We start from the raw sequence: 20,443 nt of genomic DNA on the forward strand, positions 1-20,443 counted from the left end.
TTTTGCTAGTCGTCCTGATGACTCTAAGGCCAACCTCGGAAGTCTCCAGTGAGGTAAGTACCAGACTCTGTGGATGTGTTTGAAAGATGGCATCAACTTGGAGAGGTGTCATGGCGAACTTTGCTTGCATTATCTCATGGAGGACTGAGGGCTTACATCGAATCATCCTAGAATTCGTCCTCGGAAGATTGCATCCCTAGAAGAGTGTTGCACACATAGCAATCGGTTGTACCAGTGTGTCGAAAAGCCAACTCTTCGTCGGTGCATTCTGGAAGTGCGCTTGGAAGCACTGTTGCTCTAATTGAGCCAAAGCACTACGTCCCATTGTGAGCCGTGCTTGGGTTGTGTGGGTCATCGTGAAAATGGGTCCTGTGAAGATTGCTCCCAAATGTGTAGGATGGCACTGTCTCCACTGGCTCGCCACGATATGTAAAGATAATTCGGCGAAGCACTACTCGCGAGGTGTTGAAGACCATAACCTTGGTCTTCCCCGGGTTGACTGTCAGGTCTCTAGGCCTACAGATGTCTCTGCAACCCCTTCGTGGACGATGATATAAGGACTATATTGTCAGCGCACAAGAATATCTGATCCCTCGCCTCCTACGCGATCTATGAAGGAAGTGATCTCACCAATGTAAAGGCCGAAGAGAGTTAGTGAAAGGGGGCAGCCCTCCTTCACCTCAATCGTGCTCTCGACCCAATCCGATAGACCGCCTGGGGCACTGACTCTACCTTTGACTAGCTCATCACACCCCAGATCAGCGTCTTTGGTATTTGCATCTCCTGTAGTCTCTTGAGCATGCGGGATCGTGGGATAGTGTTGAAGGCCTTCCAAAAGTCCACGAAACATGTGTAGTTTTTTTGGTGTTCTGGACCTCGTCTCCTCAATGATGGCCCTCAGAGTGGAAATGTGATCTAGAGTAGAGTGCTGCCTCTTGAATCTTACCTACCCTTGTGCTCGCTGCCCTCGTGCCTCCGTATGACTGTTGATCTCCCTCCCTAGTATTGATCCATAGATCTTGCCAATGTGTGGCCAATCATGAGGGTGTGATAGTTCCTAGTGTCCATAGGATCTCCTGCTTTGTGTATTGGTACGATAGTGGTGGTGCTCCAAGCCGGTGGGAAGCCATGGCATATTGCACGGTTGAACATTTGTGCAAGAACCGGGGCTAAGACCTCCTGCCCATGTGCGAAATGCTTTGTTCGTGGACCCTCATGATCCTGTGCTTTCCGGTTGTGGAGTCGGTGGGGTGCAGCCCACACATTCTGTGTGGTAAACAAGTGACAGAAAGTGGGCCGAAGAATAGAGGACATATCCGGTGGTGCCTACCTCGGGACATCGTATAAGGAGCATGCATAGGTGTGCCATATCCCTGGGTCAGTAATGGGAATGAGTGGCTTTCCATCCGAAAGAAGTCCCCATCAAGTAGTGGGGTCTCCTCCTCGAATCTGATGATCTCATCCATCCTGCGTGTGAGGAAAGATCGCCTCTTAGGGCGAGTCAGCCGACAGAAGATCCGATGTGCCTTGGATGACGTCAGCTGATCCAAGGCTTACTCTCGTGCGAGGTGGGTTTGTGTCTCTGTGCACTCGTCATCAAACCAAGGGTTTTGAGGCATCTTCCCGTCTTGAGTCCGTGCAGATCGGGTCGTAGGGAAGGATCTAGTGGCAACATCCTGTACCACTGTGACAAGAGTGTCTAAGGCGTGGGTGAGGTCTAAATCATTATTCAGTAGGTCCGGGAGCTCCATGGCTAAGTGACTCACATGTACTGGATCAAGGGCACAGTCAAAGTAGACAGACAGGTGTGGTAGGAGCTCTCCTTGTGACTCGCGTAGTAGCAAGGACACATAAGGCTAGATATATGTGGTCATCTCCGAGTACTATAAGGTCATGTATCCGTGAGACAAAGGATAATCGTCTCAGTAGGTGGTCTACTGTGCTAGTCCCACCGCCGTGTGGAAATCAAGTGAATCCCTCGGATGATGGCCATCTCTGAAGGCCATCGTAGATGATGAGATCGTGGACTGCTCCTAACTCAAGTGTCGTCCATATGCTGTCACATGTGAGGTATCTGCATACTGTCTCTGGATCCCAAGCTCTGCTGCATCTATCTCCAGAATCATGTGGGGGTCTTTCTCATATGTGAAGTCCAGTAGGCCCACTTGCCTATTTCTGTAGGATCGAGTAGGAGAGAGGGAGTGCAGGTAGCAAAAGACTCGATGATAAACGCCTTAGCCGTCACGTCAAAGTTGGATAAACCAAAAACAAAGGAGTATAAGTACCTAGACCTAGGACTAAGTGTCCTAGGTGTCACATAGGACTAAATGTCCTATGTGGTCTAAAAGACACTAACACTATAAGTGTCTTTATTTATGCCTACAAGGCACATACCATGGCCTATAGGGCATCACTAGAACCACCAGAGGATGGCCTACAAACCCCCCTCCATGGGATGGGCTGAAGTACTCTGGAAACGTTTCAGAATACCTGGTATTTTACATGTTCATCCAAAAGGATATAGCCACCTATGAATGTGCAAGGGATGTCAGATCATGTAACAAAGGGAACCAAGTGTAAAGCCTGTCGAAAGACTTCGAACTTGGAACGAGGAAGTGCCTTTGTAAACATATCTGCTATGTTGTCCTCTATGGGAAGATAGGACAACTCTATGTCTCCTGCTGACAACTGCTCCCGAACATAATGATAATGAAATTCAATATGCTTGGTATGTGCATGAAACATTGGGTTACGCGCAATGGCCAAAGCACTCTGGCTATCAGTGTAGACAATAGTGGAGGATGTTTGGCGAATACCAAGATTTGTAAGTAACTGTCGAAGCCAAACACACTCTACTGTAGCGGTTAAAGCTTCCCTGTACTCAGCCTCACAGCTAGATGTAGCAACTGTTGGTTGCTTCTTGCTGAGCCAAGAGATACATGAATTGCCAAGCAAAAACAATTGCTAGTATGTGACACTCTGGTGTCGGAACATCTGCCTAGTCACTATCCGTGTAAGCATGCATGGTAAGTGAACCCTGATCACCATAGAAGAGGGCTAAATCCTGAGTGCCTCTGAGATATCTGAAGACTCTCTTCACTCCCTGCCAATGCTGTGAATTGGGCATGTGCATGAATGTGCTGAGTTGAGATACTGCATACTGTAAGTCAGGTATGGTGTGACATAAATAAATAAGGCATCCAACAGCCTGTTGATAAAGAGTGATATCCCATGGTGGGCTCCCATCATGAGCTGAGAATTTGAAGCCGGGGTCCACTGGAGTAGAGATTGGCTTGCAATCCTCAAACTGAAAACGATCAAGGAGCTGTCCAATATACTTGGATTGAGACATCATGATACCCCCCTCAACATGAGCAAACTGAATGCCCCAAATAATAATGAAGCTGTCCCATGTCTAACATGTCAAAAATCTGCTGCAAATCAGCCTTGAAAGCTGCAATTTGCTGAGTATGTGGGCCCGCAGATCCACTCCCTCGGACATAAAGAGTGGGTTCTGAGGGACTTAACCAAGGGATAGTAAGTGTGCATGAATTTTGGCATACCATGCCCTGGGTGCCTGCTCCAAACCATAAAGGGCTTTTCTAAGTCGACATACCTTATTTTCAGAATTAACAACCTCAAAGCCAGGAGGTTGTGTGACATAGACTTCTTCCTGCAGATCCCCATGAAGAAAAGTAGTCTTGATGTCAAGTTGATGCACTTGCCAATGATGATGAGCTGCAATGGCAATGACACATCTAATGGTAGTAATCTTAGATGTGGGAGCAAATGTCTCCTCAAAGTGAATGCCTTGTTGTTGGGCATACCCTTTTGCAACAAGACGAGCTTTGTATCGATCTATGCTGCCATCAGATTTCCTTTTTAATTTGTAGACCCACCGGGTTCCAATGGCATGCTTGCCGGGAGGGAGATCTACTAATCTACTAATTCCCATGTGTCATTTTTAGCAATGGAATGTAACTCAGCCCTCATTGCATCCATCCACTATTTGCTGTCAAAAGCATCTTGATGGCATAGAGGCTCTTCATTGCAAGCTGTAGCAAGGAGTGCAAACTCAAGAAAGTGACCATGCAGTCTATTCCCTGATCTTGTGCGGGCAGCAAAAGGCTGATCTTGTTTGCTGTCTCTCAATGTATCAAGAAGCCATCTGGGAACTTGCCTTTGCTGTCTATTGACAGCTCTTTCTTCAATGACTGCATCATGAATAGTGGGATCATTTTGTGCCGGAAGAGAAACCTGCAAATCAGCATAAGGTAGTGGCTGATTATTGCTTGGTGGAGGGCCTGCAGGAGGCTCATGTTACTCAAAGGCATCAAACATGTCAACATCTGGCTTAGCTTTGCAGTCCACAAGAGGAGAAGCTGAATGTTCAGCAAAGATTACATCTTTACTGACAATAATCTTCCCAGTATTTGGTTGGTATAACCGATACCCTCTGCTCTCCTGGCTGTAACCAATAAAAATGCATTTGATTGCCTTGTCATCAATCTTATGTCTCAGCTGAGATGGTACATGAACATATGCAAGAGACCCAAAAACTCTCATGTGTGAAAGTGAAGGCTTCGTGCCTTTCCATGCTTCATAAGGTGTAATAGTTTGCAATGCCCGTGTAGGTGATCTATTCAGCACATAGTTGGCACACATCAGTGCATCAAGCGAAAATTTATTGGGCAAAGACATAGCCTTAAGCATGCATCTAGCCATCTCCATGTGGACCTGTTTTTCCTTTCAGAGACAGGATTCTGCTGAGGCATGTAAGGAGTAGTACATGAGTGAATAATGCCCCGTGAAGACAAAAAGGCATCTAACTCCTTTGACATATACTCTCCCCCCTTATTTGTGTTGAGGGTGACAAGCTTGCATTTTGATTCATTCTCAACCATATTCAGCCATCTCTGAAAGCATAAGAAAACTTCAGATTTGCTTTCTAAAGGATATATCCAGCAATATCTTGTGAAATCATCAATGAGTCTCATGAAATACTTGTTCCCCCCAATGGCATTTGTCCTCATTGGGCCATAGACATCACTGTGCACTAGCTGCAATTTCTTTTGTGAGAGTTTTGGACAATTCTTTTGAAAAGGAAATCGATGCATCTTACCCAAAAGACAACCCTCACACACATGTTTGGAAACTGTGTGAGTTTGAGGTACATCATTTGCCATCTGTTGTGAATGTAGCTTTGCAAGAGCTCTATAATTGAGATGGCCCATTCTCTCATGCCAAAGATGGGTTTATGCAAGCTGTGAATCTGAAATAGCCAATGCTTCAATAGAAAGTGCAGCTGAGTGATGATCAAGGTGATAAAGCCCCTTTTGCAAAGTGCCAGTGAGAACTATGGCATTGTCATCACGAAGATCATAAGCTAGGCATCTGTAGCCATCAAAAATAACTCTGAAACCTGAAGTGGCAATTGCCGAAATTGAAATCAAGTTGACTTCAATTCCAGGCACAAAAAGAACATTTGTCAGAGTAACAAGATGGCTTGAAATGGATGTGAGCTGCACATCTCCAACTCCTTTTACAGCGTATGAAGCATTATTAGCACATGTAACAGTCTCCCCTCGAGGTACATCAGCTAAAGAATGAAAGAACTGTCTGCAAGATGTGACATGCTTGGAAGCACCACTATCAAAGTACCAGGACCGAGCATCATTAGCAGTAAATAATGCATCAGCTTTGGAGGGATCAAATGAGCAATGGACAGCCCATCCCAATCATCCTGAAGAGCATGGGCATGTGAAGCATCTTCTAGGTCATGGGATTCAATAGCATGTGAGGCATTAACTGTCAATCCTGCTTTCTTTTTCTCCGAAGTAATGCGCTTCCTGCATTTTGAAATGTCAGGTCCAGGCTTGTGACAATAGTTGCATCTTTTCTTCTTTGACTTATCTGCTGTATTTTTAGATGCATGGGAGGAATTGCAGCTGCTATGCGCAGATTTTGGCTTGCCCATAGGCTTGGAAGCCTTGCCTCTTCCTGTCTGCTGTGAAGCAAATACATGATCAGGAATAATGGCTTGTCTATTAGCTCTACTTTGCTCTTCCTGCAAAAGCAAAGTAACTAGCTGATCAAAAGAATAGTGGTCTGGATTACCCATGGCCCCTAATCGAAGGGTTGTAGCGAACCCTTGATATGTATCTGGCAGTCCATTCAATGTGGTACTGACAAGCTGTGAATTTGGTACCACCATCAATGTTGGCAAGCTGTTCCATGAGGTCCTTGACCTTTGTCAGGTATGCATCCATAGAGTCACCTTCATTCATACTGACTTCCTGTAATTGCCTTCTCAAATATGCAACGCGAGCTTCATTGCGAATCTGATATAGAGAAGCTAATTTATCCCAAGCATCCTTTGCTGTCCTGCAAGACCGGATGTGTGGAATAATGATTCTCTTGCATGATAAAGCAATGCATGAATGTGCATTTGCATCTCTTGCATCCCATCTTGACTATTCTTGAGTTGGAAGAGTAGTAGTAGGAGTGCTAGAGGAAGAGGCATCAGGAGAAGTACCCTATGCCGAGGAACCAGCAGTAGAGGCAACCACTGTAGCATTGGCTGGCCTCAGATCAGCCCTAGAAACAATATTCCACAAATGCTTTGCAACTAGAACAGTTCATGAGATAAGACCACATCAGATAGTTGGTGCCATCCAACTTATCATCTTCACAAAGAACTCTAAATAAATCTTGATTGTTCTCAGCCATAGCAAATGTGATACCCTGAAAAAGACCTGAAAACTGAAAAGCCTCAAGGCTATCACTGCAAAAGCTGGCTGTCCAAAAAATGACAGCAAATATCTGCAAATTTCCGACCCAAATCAAAAAGCGAATGCTGATCTGACCCAAATGTGACTGTGGCAGGCAATGTTTACTTCAAAAACAGCAAATCTGGCAAAAGCCCCAAATTTAATGAGGGCAAATAGGCCAAAAAGAGGGCAAATGCAGAAAAGCCCCAAATTTTTCTGAAATTTTTGCAAATGTGACCCAATGTATGCAAATCTGACTCAATGTCCTGCAAAAGTGTCTCAATGTCCTGTAATCTGACCCAATGTACTGCAAATAGTAGGAGATTGCAGACCAAAGAAGGTGAAATGAACTGAAAGCTTCAAAAGATACCAATGTCTTGAATATGACCGTGTACGTGGAACACCTGGACAAAGACCTTGAAAGAAGTACTAGTTGTATGGACAGCGCAGGTACAATGTACAGCGAAGATATTGAGAAGGTACGGTATATTGTACGGATGTAGGTTGGTACAAATGTATGGTACAGTGTACGGATCACATGTACGACGATTGTATGGCGATGCACGTACTGTTGTACGGAATAAGTGCGATGCCTGTACGGGCAAGTACGGAGTGTTGGTACAGATTTCTACGGATGTACAGCGATGCAGATACGTGACTGTACGTCGCAGGTACATTACGGACCATTGTACAGTGCAGGTACAGCCTTGTACGGCGAGTGTATGAACCAGTTGTACGGAAGAAATACGGATAGTTGCAGCAGGAAGACCGGAAGTAGGAAGACGAGTCAAGCCCGAGCTCTGATACCATTGTAGGATTGAGTAGGAGAGAGAGGTGCAGGTAGCAAAAGAGTCGATGATAAACGCCTTAGCCGTCACGTCAAAGTTGGATAAACCAAAAACAAAGGAGTACAAGGTACAAGTACCTAGACCTAGGACTAAGTGTCCTAGGTGTCACATAGGACTAAATGTCCTATGTGGCCTAAAAGACACTAACACTATAAGTGTCTTTATTTATGCCTACAAGGCACATACCATGCATGGCCTATAGGGCATCACTAGAACCACCAGAGTATGGCCTACAAACGTACAAGGCTGTACTTGCGCCGTACAATTGACGCCGTACAACATTACCTGCACTCTCTCTCTTCTACTCAATCCTACAATTTCTTGTCCTTGCATTGAAGTCCCCTAGAAGGAGGGTGTTTCCTCATCTGGAGAACTCTATGGTATCATCATGTATCGTCTTATAGGGGCTGTGTCCCTCTGTAGTGACCTCATGAGCATATAATGATGTGTCTGGGGGGAAGTAGCATACTGCAATGAAGATTGGTCGGGTATCTAGCAATTGGACTTGTATACACATATGACGTGCATGTTCCTCTCTTCATGCCGTCTTGAAAAGGACAGCTACGCCTCTTAAACTCCACTCTCTCTCCTCAGTTCTCCTATGAGTTGACTCCCCGGTGTATCCTGCCAGTGTGGGCAGCCCTCTCTCTAGGCTCTCATGTGTCTCGGTGTAGAAGATGATCTCTCTATCTGTGTATGTCTCCAAGAAGCCACTAGAGTCACCAAAGGGTACCATTACAGTTCCATACAGCTATACTCAGCTTGCTTTGTGCACTCCCCTCCCGGGCCCGATACCATCATAATTTGCCTTCTTCCTTCTCCCCTTCTCCCTTCTCCCCTGTGTCAACTCTTTTCTGGATAATCACGTTGCCATCCCTGTAGGCAGCCCATTTGCTTCCCTTGCTGCCATTACACGTGTCATACCTTCCCTTCTGTGTTCCCGCTGTAGAAGGGTGAGGTCATTATCCAAGTAGATCTTGGTCCCCTTCAGAGATGCTCTCATGCTCATAAGGGTGGACCTATCTACTGCTGTCCGGAGTTTCAGTACTAAGGGTCTTCTCTGTCTTCCCTACTCTCCAAGCTACGTCGCACGTAAGGTTGGTTCCCATGTTGGACCTTGGTGAATAGGGCTTGAGCATCTACCATTGGGGTGTCTCCCACTGCAAGGCCTCTAACTAGGACATCGATTGCTTTGTTCGCCCTCCTTTTCTCTTCCTCTAATGAGTTCTTTTTCAGGACCTGCTGATCCTTTTTTGACCACTTCTTTTCCCTTGTTGAGCTGTTGTGCGAACTCGGCATGCTTACCATTCATGGTAGCCTGCATGGCCTCCATCTCTTTCTTAAGAGCTGCATTTTCTGCTTTGATCTCTTCCATTACTTTTTAGCCCCCATTTGATGTTTATTTGCTTACCCCTCATTTGTTGTAGCTTAACCCCCAATGTGTGTACTTTTGTCTTGTTTGTGTTGTAAAGTTGATGTGGAAGAAAGAAATTTTACAATAATCAAGGGTGAGAGCTAGCCACATTAGCTGAGATTAGGAAACAAGGCAGGAAGGTTCAAGAAGAATGGAGGAAAGAGAAAGGCCAAGAAAGAAGAAGTGGGTACAATTGTAGTACCTTTATGACCTGTTCCTGTAGAGAGGGCTGCCATAGCTGTCTCCAAATCTCGTTTTTCCCATGCGTCCTGCTCTTGTAGGCATGGTATCTCTGCTAATTGTAAGATTATGCAGCAAATTGTGTGTGCGTGTGTGTGTGTGTGTGTGTGTGTGTGTGTGTGTGTGTGAGAGAGAGAGAGAGAGAGAGAGAGAGAGAGAGAGAGAGAGAGAGAGAGAGAGAGAGATGGGAAATAGGAAAGAATCGTGATCGAATTAGTGCAATAGAGTTTGGAACTACTGTAACAACTATTGGTTCATTACGACATTTGTGGTCCCATGTCTATTAATTCATTTGCAGGGTCCAAATATTCTCTTACATTCATAGATGACTACAACAGGATGACCTCGGGTGTACTGCTTGGCCAAGAAGTCACAAGCTTTCGACAAATTCAAAGAATGAAAGGACAAGGTAGAGACAGAATTAGGGAAGGTTGTGAATGCCTTTTGAGCAGTTCACATCTGGTGAGTTCAATGCTTTCTGTAAGAAGCATGGAATCAAGAGAGAGCTCACAACCACACACACATCTCAGAAAAATGGTGTAGCTAAGCGGAAGTGCCGGATAGTGATAGAGATGGATTTGACCAGGTCGAGGGGGAATTCCCTCTCCGGAGCTTATTGGGGTGAAGCTGTAAACACAGCCATTCACATCCTCAACAGGACCAAGATGAAGACCGTTGAAGGCAAAAGACTCCAATAATGACTTGATTCTTGAAACTCAAACATGCTACATAGGTGCAAAAGAAGCGAAGATACATCATGATTCATGTCAAAAGAACTAAAGATATATCATATATCATTAAAAAAAGTAGCAGTCATGACTCATGAAAAAGGGGCATGAAGGTTCCGACAAGTTAGACTCTAGATATTATTAATTTACATTGAAAATCAAATAAAAGGTTATGGTCATGGAGTTACCATGATGGACTAATATCCGTTTCTAGAATGGTAGAGGCGCTAATCTCCGTAATGGCCTCTTTCATGAAGTGATGGAGAAGCCCTAAAAGTAGCCCCTTCCATGTCTGTCATGCGCAATACCTTGTACAAAGGCGTAATCTCTTGCGAAAAATTCTCCTTCAAGCAAAGCTGTTGAATGCTTTTAGCATCATGTTGAGTTAAACTTGACTTCCCTTTCAACCATTCTTTAAACTCATCAGACACGACCATCTTTTGAAGCTTATTTTGGACATCATAGAGCCGCTCAAGGAGCAGTCACATAGCAACAAAACATGTCTTTGAGTCTTCTTCAACTACAGAGTAGGTGCGAAAGATGGCAAGGACCTTGTATTTCGAGTTGATGAAGCTCACAATGGAGCAAGCTTCACTCACAATGGTCTTCACCCATGTCAATTTACCTATGTCCTCCATGAGAAGGTCAAGTTTATTTACCTATGGAGCAAACTTCACTCTTAATAATCTTCGCCCATGCCAATTTACCTATGTCCTCCCCTTTGACTTTGCAGGAACCCTGTCGTTCTTATTTTCTTTGTTTTAAAGGAATTTCCCATGTAGATGATGTGGTTGATCCTATTGGTATGGTTCATGGCATGCATCTCTCGATGGTGGCAAAAAAGATAGCAGCATATATGGGATTCGAAACTCCCACTTCGGTAAAAGTTCTTCTTATAGTGAGTTTTGATTGGGATTCTTCCTTTTGGGCAGCTCTTAGCTCGTCGTCACACTGCACTTGCCACTTGTAGACGATGACTGTGTTTGAGGGAATCTATGCCCCATCTTTTTTGGCATTGCCCTGAATCACGAGATTTCTTGCTTTTGTTACGACGACGGCTTCAAGCTCGTTTCCCTAGTGCTTCTTTTAGAAAGCATTTTTGGTTGTTTGAATTTTACTGTTAGGCAGGGTTTTGATCTTATTTTTTACTGGGTTTGTTATTGGGCTTTATGAACCCTTTGAAAGGACCATAAACATCGGGTCTTTGGTGATTGTACCTAAATATCAGTTCTTTCAGGCATCTCTACGGCAATCGCTTTATGATTGTCTACGTGCACTGGATTTAGATTATTCCACTTTCTTATCATGTAATGAAATCTTCTGATGCCTGTAATTGAAGGTCTCAGTTCTTGGGACTGATTCTTGTAATGTAATATTCAATGGATCTCACCCAAAATGTGTATAAAATTCGTAGTTTGTTTATATACATATTTATGACTGCAATTGTTGAAGCACTCGCATCGTACATGCGATGCCATACTCTCACCAGCTTATCCACAAAGCACTTGTATAATTTTGGGAATGAATATTTTTTGTTGTAATGGGATTTTAATTCTAGTTTTGAGATTAGATAGGGTTAATTTTGTTACACAGTGCAACGGCTTGCTGTGGACCTTTATGAAATAAAGCATTATTTAAGGTGTTTTTTATTAGTATTTTGTTGTTGAACAAGACACAATTGATGTTTTCCATGAGATGTTTTACCGAAGCGGATCCTATAGTCTATTGCAAATGTTTTAGTTTTTGTACTAAATACAATGTGCAAGATTTGAGTGCAGCTCTTTTTTTTTTTTGGGTGTTTTCCTTAAGCTTTAAAATAGCTATTATCAAAATTCTCATTCGTATGTTATTCATTGTTTGGCAGCTTAAACATTTGTTAATGGCAGCAATAGCCTTGGAAGGTCTTGGGGGCATCCTTTTTACAATTGGTACCAGCTTGGGAGCCTACTTGTTGGTATGGATTGAAAACATAGGGTGATCTAACACGTAGTGATGGTTGCGTAGGGAATGCATTTTAATAATTTGAGTCATTTGGTGCAACCTCTTGGCCTTCATTGGAGCATATAGTATTAGAAGGTCATTTCTACTTGCATATGCAAGAATGCCATTTTTGCATTTAGGTCGTTCATAGATCATTATGCCTTGGAATTTGTCTAAAGGTATCAGTTGCATTGTTCAACGTGTGCTAGCACTGTTATTTTTGGTGGGCTAATTGAAAGACATCTTTGGATTGTGTGGGTTTATGTAGTTAATGTTTGTTTAATGATGAGTATCCTTTGTTATATGAATGCACGATGCTGTAATTGGGTTTTTTATCTTATTTAATAAATTATATCACCACCATGGTTAATTTTTTTCTAAACTTCAAAGATTGTCATATAATCATTGTTGCAGCTCATATTCCTTGGAATTGTCACTCCTATAATGCACGACTTTTACAACTACGACATATCTAGCCCTGATTATGTAACGGAATTCATACAGTTCTTGAAGGTAAGCCCTCATTTTAGCCTTTTGAATAATGTTTCTATCTCCGATGTGGCTCTAGATCTTGAATGTTTATTCATCGTTTTAGTGGCCTTTAATAATGCAGTATTGAAGTTTCAGATGACAAAATCATGTAATTTTTATATATTGATGAGAGTAATCAATGGACTTTGTTTAGTTTTGTAATGTTTGGAGTCAATGTTGCACCATATATCCTTAAAAGTCCATTTTTGAGGCCTTAGCTTAGGGCTGGCCTTTAACATAAAATGTCGATGTCGGGCTAGCTAGGCAGTTATGGGTCCCATCTTGGGTTAATTTTAGGTCAACGATTTGATAATCTAGGTCCATGAGGCTGCGCAACAAGGTAGTGCTGATTTTCCCTTGGAGGTTCTACATGAATAGTTGTGGCAACGGGTAAATAATATAGAACCAGTTGACAAGTGCTTTGAAACGTGAAAGTTTGGACAAAATGCCTTTTGGTTGAAGCATTCAAGGTACCATGAGTCATGTATTCATTGTATCTTCTATTTGTTGCTCCCATTGAACAAATCTTTAGCCGTGGTGCTTCTATGTTATAAGGGTTGTGCTTAGGAAGCTTTGTGTGACTTGGAATGGTTCTTCTTTCTAATAATAGAGGATATAACTCTTAGATATGATCTATAAATAATGATAAATCTTAGGGCACCAAGGGGAATTCTCTTTTTTTGATCTTTTTGCTAGGGAATTTTTTTTGAAAAGAGGAAGCTCCTTTTTGCAACCTTCACTGAAACTTTGCAATAACTTGTGTGAACACATGTTTAGCTATTTGTATATTGGAAAGTTGTGAATTCATAGGTTGATACTATCCTCAAGGTGACTTAGAAAACCTTTAAAATTCATTGTATAGATTTAACTTGCTACGTTTGAAATTATAGCAAAGAGGCACAAAGAAGAGATGTACCCCATTTATGGTTAGTGTGTGGCTATGACTTTGCACAATAGGCCACTTCTCGTTATATAGTGGTGTGACTCCTCCCAAGATTTATATAAAGCTTGTGATCGTCCATGTGGGATTGTGTCTATTGCAATGGTATACCGTTGCACCTCTTTATTTACTTTTGCACCTCTCTTTTTGGCACAATGCTTGTGAGGACATACTTCTTATATTCGCTTCTTTGGGCAAAATCTTGGAAAGAACCATCCTCTTATTTTGGTTTAGCTTGTTTAGTCAATTTTCTTCCTTGAACCTATTGTCAATACTAAATCGAAGAGCTCGCACATATTTCTTGACCATGGTGAAATGATGAATTCCTCGATCTAATATATTTGTCAAAATTGTCGCTTGATTGATGACACATTCAGATCTAGACAAATTTTATACTAATCTATGCATAAGGTTAAACAAAGAGAAATGTGGTATGTTTTGCACAAAAGGCATGCCAGGCATCGTACAAGCTCTCCATAGAAGCTAGCATGCATTGTATAATGTGAGCATGCTTTCTCTAAGTAGCTGTTTTCATCATAATAGTCTTGTGGGACACGGTACATACTACCTATAAGGGGTTTTGGGTGGATTTAATGTAGGATCGATAAACGAGAGAGCAAGTACAAGGTACAAGAGTCGAAAGATAGCAGCCATCACGTCAACTAGAGTATTATGAAAAGAAAAGTACGTAGTACTTGTAGCTAGACCCTAGGACTAAGTGTCCTAGGTGTCACATAGGACTAAGTGTCCTATGTGGCATAAAAGGCACAAAATAAACTAAGTGCCTATAACTATGCCTACAAGGCACATACCAGGGCCCATAGGGCATCACTTGAACTGGGAGAAGATGGCCTACAAACCCCCCTCCATGGTATGGGCTGAAGTATTCTGGTATTTTGTGGTCATGGTGGCACATGTTCATCCCTAAAAGATATAGCCACCTATGAATGTGCAAGGTATGTCAGATCATGTAACAAAGGGAGCCAAGTGTAAAGCCTGTCGGAAGACTTTGAACTTGGGACGAGGAAGTGCCTTTGTAAATAGATCTGCTATGTTGTGCTCTGTGGGAACATACGACAACTCTATGTCTCCTCTCGACAACCGCTCTCGAACAGAATGATAGTGAACTTCAATGTGCTTGGTACGCGCATGAAACATTGGGTTACGCGCAATGGCCAAAGCACTCTGGCTGTCAGTGTAGACCGTGGTGGAGAATGTCTAGCGACTACCAAGATCTGTAAGTAACCGTCGAAGCCAGACACACTCTACTGTAGCGGTGAAGGCTGCCCTGTACTCAGCCTCACAGCTAAGAGATACATGAATTGCCAAGCAAAAAACAATTGCTGGTATGTGACACTCTGGTGTCGGAACAACCTGCCCAGTCACTATCCGTCAAAGCATGCATGGTAAGTGAACCCTGATCACCATAGGAGAGGGCTAAATCCTGAGTATCTCTGAGATATCTGAAGACTCTCTTCACTGCCTGCCAATGCTGTGAATTGGGCATGTGCATGAACCTGCTGAGCTGAGATACTGCATACTGTAAGTCAGGTCTGGTGTGACATAAGTAAATGAGACATCCAACAGCCTGCTGGTAAAGAGTGATATCACATGGTGGGCTCCCATCATGAGCTGAAAATTTGAAGCCAAGGTCCATTGGTGTAGAGATTGGCTTGCAATCCTCAAACTGAAAACGATCAAGGAGCTGTCCAATATACTTGGATTGAGACATCATGATATCCCCCTCAACATGAGCAAATTGAATGCCCAAATAATAGTGAAGCTGTCCCTTGTCCGACATTTCAAAAACCTGCTGCAAATCAACCTTGAAAGCTGCAATATGCTGAGTATATGGGCCTGTGATGAGCATATCATCCACATATAAAATCAGCACTAAAAAATCAGATCCACTCCCACGGACATAAAGAGTGGGTTCTGTGGGGCTATTTTGAAAACCAAGGGATAGTAAGTGTGCATGAATTTTGGCATACCATGCCCTGGGTGCCTGCTTCAAACCGTAAAGGGCTTTTCTAAGCCTGCATACCTTGTTTTTAGAATTAACAACCTCAAAGCCAGGAGGTTGTGTGACATAGACTTCTTCCTGCAGATCCCCATGAAGAAAAGCAGTTTTGATGTCAAGCTGGTGCACGTGCCAATGATGATGGGCTGCAATGGCAATGACACATCTAATGGTAGTAATCCTGGATGTGGGAGCAAATGTCTCTTCAAAGTCAATCCCTTGTTGGGCATAACCTTTTGCAACAAAACGGGCTTTGTGTCGATCTATATTGCCATCAGATTTCCTTTTTTATTTGTAGACCCACCGGGTACCAATGGCATGCTTGCCAGGTGGGAGATCTACTAACTCCCATGTGTCATTTTTGGCAATGGATTGTAACTCAGCTTTCATTGCATGCATCCACTCTTTGCTATCAAAAGCATCTTTATGGCACAAAGGCTCTTCATTGCAAGCTGTAGCAAGGAATGCAAACTCAAGAAAGTGACCATGCATCTGTCATTGCCTGACCTTGTCTGGGCAGAAAAAGGCTGATCTTGTTTGCTGTTCCTCAATGTATCAAGAAGCCATCTGGGAGCGAATCTGATGAAGAGAAGCCAATTTGTCCCAAGCATCCTTTGCTGTCCTGCAAGACCGGAAGCATCCTTTGCTGTCCTGCAAGACCGGATGTGTGGAATAATGATCCTCTTGCATGATAAAGCAAAACAGGAATGTGCATTTTCATCTTTGGCATCCCATCTTGATTGTTCTTGAGTTGGGGGAGCAACAGCAGGGGTGCTAGAAGATAAGGCATCAGGAGGAGTACCCTTTGCGGAGGGACCAGTGGTAGAGGCAACCACTGTAGCATTGGCTGGCCTCAGATCAACCCCAGAAACAATATTCCAAAAGTGCCTTGCAATAATAATATGTTTCATGAGATAGGACCACATCGGATAGTTGGTCCCATCCAACTTATCATCTTCACGAAGAATGCCAAATAAGTTGTGATTATTCCCAGCCATTGTAAATAGTACTGATACAAATGCACTGACAAAGTGACCAAAGTATAGCCTCAAGGCTTTAAACTGCAAAAATATGATTTATTGTCCCAAACACCTGTGAGCTAACAACAGATATTTCCAGGAGGCTGAAGGCAATACTGTGCCTTTTCTTGCTCAGATGATGAAATAGAAAGAGCAAATAGACTGAGAATATGTGCAGCAAGGTATAGAAACAAGGTTACCAGCTGAAATTGAGCTCCCAACACAAAAGCCCCAAATTTTCTTGACCTGAGTGATGACATGGCACAATGTGACAGTCCTGAACCTGAAATTGACTGAAAACTTCAATTTTTGGAATGATTTGAGTTGTCAACCTTGTCCAAGGTGTTGTATTGACAGGTTGAAGGTCCAGATGTCAAAAGCCCTAATTTTTTCTGTTGGAAATTAGGGTTTGATAGTGAAAGCTGTCAAAAAAGGTAAAAGACTGCAAATGTTGCTTGTGAATCAGCTTCTGGTCCTCTGAGCTTATGGCTGAGACTTAAAAGACCTTTGTAGGTAGAGTATAACAGACCACGGAGCTGCTGCAGCAGGTTGAAGTGCAAAAGGCGGTTGGAGCGTAGCTGGAACAGCCCTCAGACACCTCGAACTGAGTGTGTGGCTGCTAGTGTCTCCTTTGGAGGGCTCTGAACAGGTCGCGATAGCAGGACATCTCTTGCAGATGACTCTGGAGAGGTCACGGGAGCTGGGCGCCTGGATCTGCAGTACAAAAGTGGCGACAGATGGCCACGGGTACTGTAGAAGATCTCGAAAAAGCTGCAGCTGGGGCCTAGAAGCAGTCGCCTCAGCCTGGAAACAGCAATGAGGCACTTTGTGGAGACGAAAAGACTCTGGAAGCCTTGGACAGCAGCTGGAGAGCATCGAACAGGCTGGAGCAGTGACGACCAGCAGAGGAGCAGACTTCCAATGAGCAATGGAGGGCTCAAGGGGCTGAGGAGAGCTGGAAGACAAGTGTAGACCTTGGCTCTGATACCATTGTAGGATCGATAAACGAGAGAGCAAGTACAAGGTACAAGAGTCGAAAGATAGCAGCCATCACGTCAACTAGAGTATTATGAAAAGAAAAGTACATAGTATTTGTAGCTAGACCCTAGGACTAAGTGTCCTAGGTGTCACATAGGACTAAGTGTCCTAGGTGTCACATAGGACTAAGTGTCCTAGTTGGCATAAAAGGCACAAAATAAACTAAGTGCCTATAACTATGCCTACAAGGCACATACCAGGGCCCATAGGGCATCACTAGAATTGGGAGAAGATGGCCTACATTTAACATTGTAAGGGAGGGATTGGCGTGCAACAATGCATATTGTTTATGTGATGGAGGCATCGAGGCAGGTTCACATGCAACAATGTGTAGGAAGTGAGTGGGTGAGGTGAGTGAATGTCAACAAGAAAGCTCACAATGAGATATGAAGAGGTCACACCTCTTTGTACCACCCATTTACTCAATTGGGATACACGTAGCCCAATTAAATGACTAAGGTTCTCCCTTTAAGGTCTTGGGCATTCCAATGTGTCTACCCGCACCTAGGTACCTAATGCATGACACTTTTTTTTAAATTGATAAAATAAGTGCTACATGCCCAAATTTGGTGCCGTCTTAAGCAATGGCTCCAGTTCAAATCAACCACCACAAGGATAGAATCATACCCTCCTTGCGTTGTAGGCAGCCCTACAATAAAGTCCATGGAAATGCTCTCCCACTTACTCAGTGGTATTTCCAAGGGCTGTAAAAGTCCGGGTGGCTTCACCCGCTCGGCCTTACTTACCTGACACGAGAAACACCGTGTCACATATTCATGAATATGCTTTTTCATCTTAGGCCAAAAGAAATCTCGCTTCATGAGATCATATGTCTTTTCGACCCCTGGATGTCCCGCACATGGGCTATCATGGCACTGTCGAATGACTCTCTGCCTGAGATCATTCTGACTAGGTACTACTACCTTGCCATTTCTTTTCAGCATACCATCCCTTATGGTATATCTTGCATAAGTTTGGCCTTTTCTGGATGCCAGGTCATCCTTTTCGTTTTCCCTGGGTTTTAACACATGAGCTTTAGGCCATAAGCTCTAGACAAACTCATCCACTTTTTGAGTTTCTTTGATCTTGGTCATTAGAGCACTCTCTAATATTGTGAAACTCATTTTGTGCATAATGTGAGACAACGCATCAGCAACCTTATTATCCTTGCCTCTTCGGTACCGAATCATTAAATTAAACTCATGCATGAGCTCTGCCCACCTAGCTTGGCGGCTCCTCAAGTCAGGCTGTTTACAAAAATGTTTCAGAGTATCATGATCCACATTCACATAAAACTCTGAACCATACAAATAATGCCTCCATGTTTTCAAAGCATGGATAAGCGCATACAACTCTAATTCATGAGTTGGCTAATTTATTTGAGAGGGAGAAAACTTCTTGCTTTCAAAGGCTATTGGCCTTCCCTCTTGAAGGAGAAATGCTCCTACCGCAATGCCACTTGCATCGGTTTCGAGAAACAACGATTTCTGGGGATTAACTATTTTTAACACCGAACCTGTGACCACAGCTTGTTTTATGGTGTTAAAACTTTCTTGTTGATTTTGTCCCCATATAAAAGGTACTTTATCTGAGGTCAGATCAGTCAATGGTGATACTATTTCGGAATATCCTTTGATATGCCTTCTATAAAATTGGACAAATCCCAAGAATGATCGCAACGCGGTCAGACTCTGAGGGATTGGCAAAGTCAGTATCGCAGCCACTTTCTTTGGATATTCCTAAGTCTACCAAGGAAAAAATCAGGGAAAACCATTCCCTCTCAAATGGCCACCAACCAAGGAAAAATAAGGAGGGAGAGAGAGAGAGAGAGAGAGAGAGAGAGAGAGAGAGAGAGCTGATTTGTATTCCTTTCATATCCCTGAGACCCTATTACAAAGTCTACCAAGGAAAAAAGCAGGGAAAACCAGTTCCCTCTCAAATGGCCACCAACCAAGGAAAAATAAGGAGAGAGAGAGAGAGGGGGGGAGAGAGAGAGAGAGAGAGAGAGAGAGAGAGAGTGAGACTGAGACTGATTCCGTATTCTCTTGGTGATGCAGAATCTCTCCCTCTTTGGAGCTCTCCTATTCTTTCTAGGTATGAAAAACTATGCTGCAAAGAAGTCGAAGAAGAAGGTAGTCAAGATGAAGGGAAATTGATGACGAGCGGCAAAAGTCAATTTGTATTTATTGGCACAAGTATCATCTGATAACAAGTTTTGCATCACTGTAGGTTGTCCATCTGGTTTGAGTTACTGCCTTAAGGTGGCAGCATTGTTTTGTCAGGCTAGTGAAGAATACTGTACTGTTTCTGCTATTTATCCCACTAGCCATATATCCTTAAGAGGTGGTTTTCTTTCTTCTAAGGTGGTGTATTTTAGTCTTATATACATCGCTGATTTGCAGCCATTATCAGGGCATATTTGGGCTTTATCAAGATTTGGTAGTCTCCCTTGTACATGGTAGAAATATGGATTTCTGATTTGATCTACCTCGCTTGTCGATTACAGTTTTTATGTCAAACACATGACAGATCTGCTTCAAATGAAGGTGTGATCTTGAGCACCTATTGGCTTATGATGGTCTGTGTTTATTTAATCCATGATGGCTCCTCTTCATATGACTATGACAACCTTATGAAATGCACAAGTTAATTAAACTTCCTCGATCCACTGGAATGAGACTTCATTGGAGGCGGCATCCATTGCAATGTCTATGTTGTATTACCTTTATATTGTGATCCAACAAAACTTCATTGTGTTTAGACATGGCTCTAAATCCAGTAGCAAACTTGAGATATAAAGACAACTAGGTGTCGGCAGCATATATCCGCCAGTCATTATAGAATGCTGGGAATGTCATATTCTTACAGAAGTGCTTTGTGTTGAGGCCTCCTAAAGTTTAGGATTTGATGATGGC

The 20,443-nt window shown here is 43.1% G+C and overlaps 1 protein-coding gene across 1 annotated transcript in view; it reads left to right on the top strand.

The window, feature by feature from the left end:
• LOC147888158 (uncharacterized) overlaps positions 1 to 20,147 on the top strand; it is a 40,839-nt gene extending 20,692 nt beyond the window's left edge. Inside the window, exons 3-5 of the mRNA XM_087393601.1 lie at positions 11,865 to 11,954; positions 12,395 to 12,493; positions 19,586 to 20,147. Coding sequence (XP_087249727.1) covers positions 11,865 to 11,954; positions 12,395 to 12,493; positions 19,586 to 19,684 — 288 coding nt within the window. The 3' untranslated portion in view covers positions 19,685 to 20,147. The remainder of the gene's footprint in view (positions 1 to 11,864; positions 11,955 to 12,394; positions 12,494 to 19,585) is intronic.
• Positions 20,148 to 20,443: the final 296 nt, after the last annotated feature.

The sequence above is a fragment of the Dipteris shenzhenensis genome, chromosome 22 (genome assembly GCF_047967505.1).
Source record: "Dipteris shenzhenensis isolate YYH24624 ecotype China chromosome 22, Dip_SZ_1.0, whole genome shotgun sequence".
Lineage (NCBI taxonomy): Eukaryota > Viridiplantae > Streptophyta > Polypodiopsida > Gleicheniales > Dipteridaceae > Dipteris > Dipteris shenzhenensis.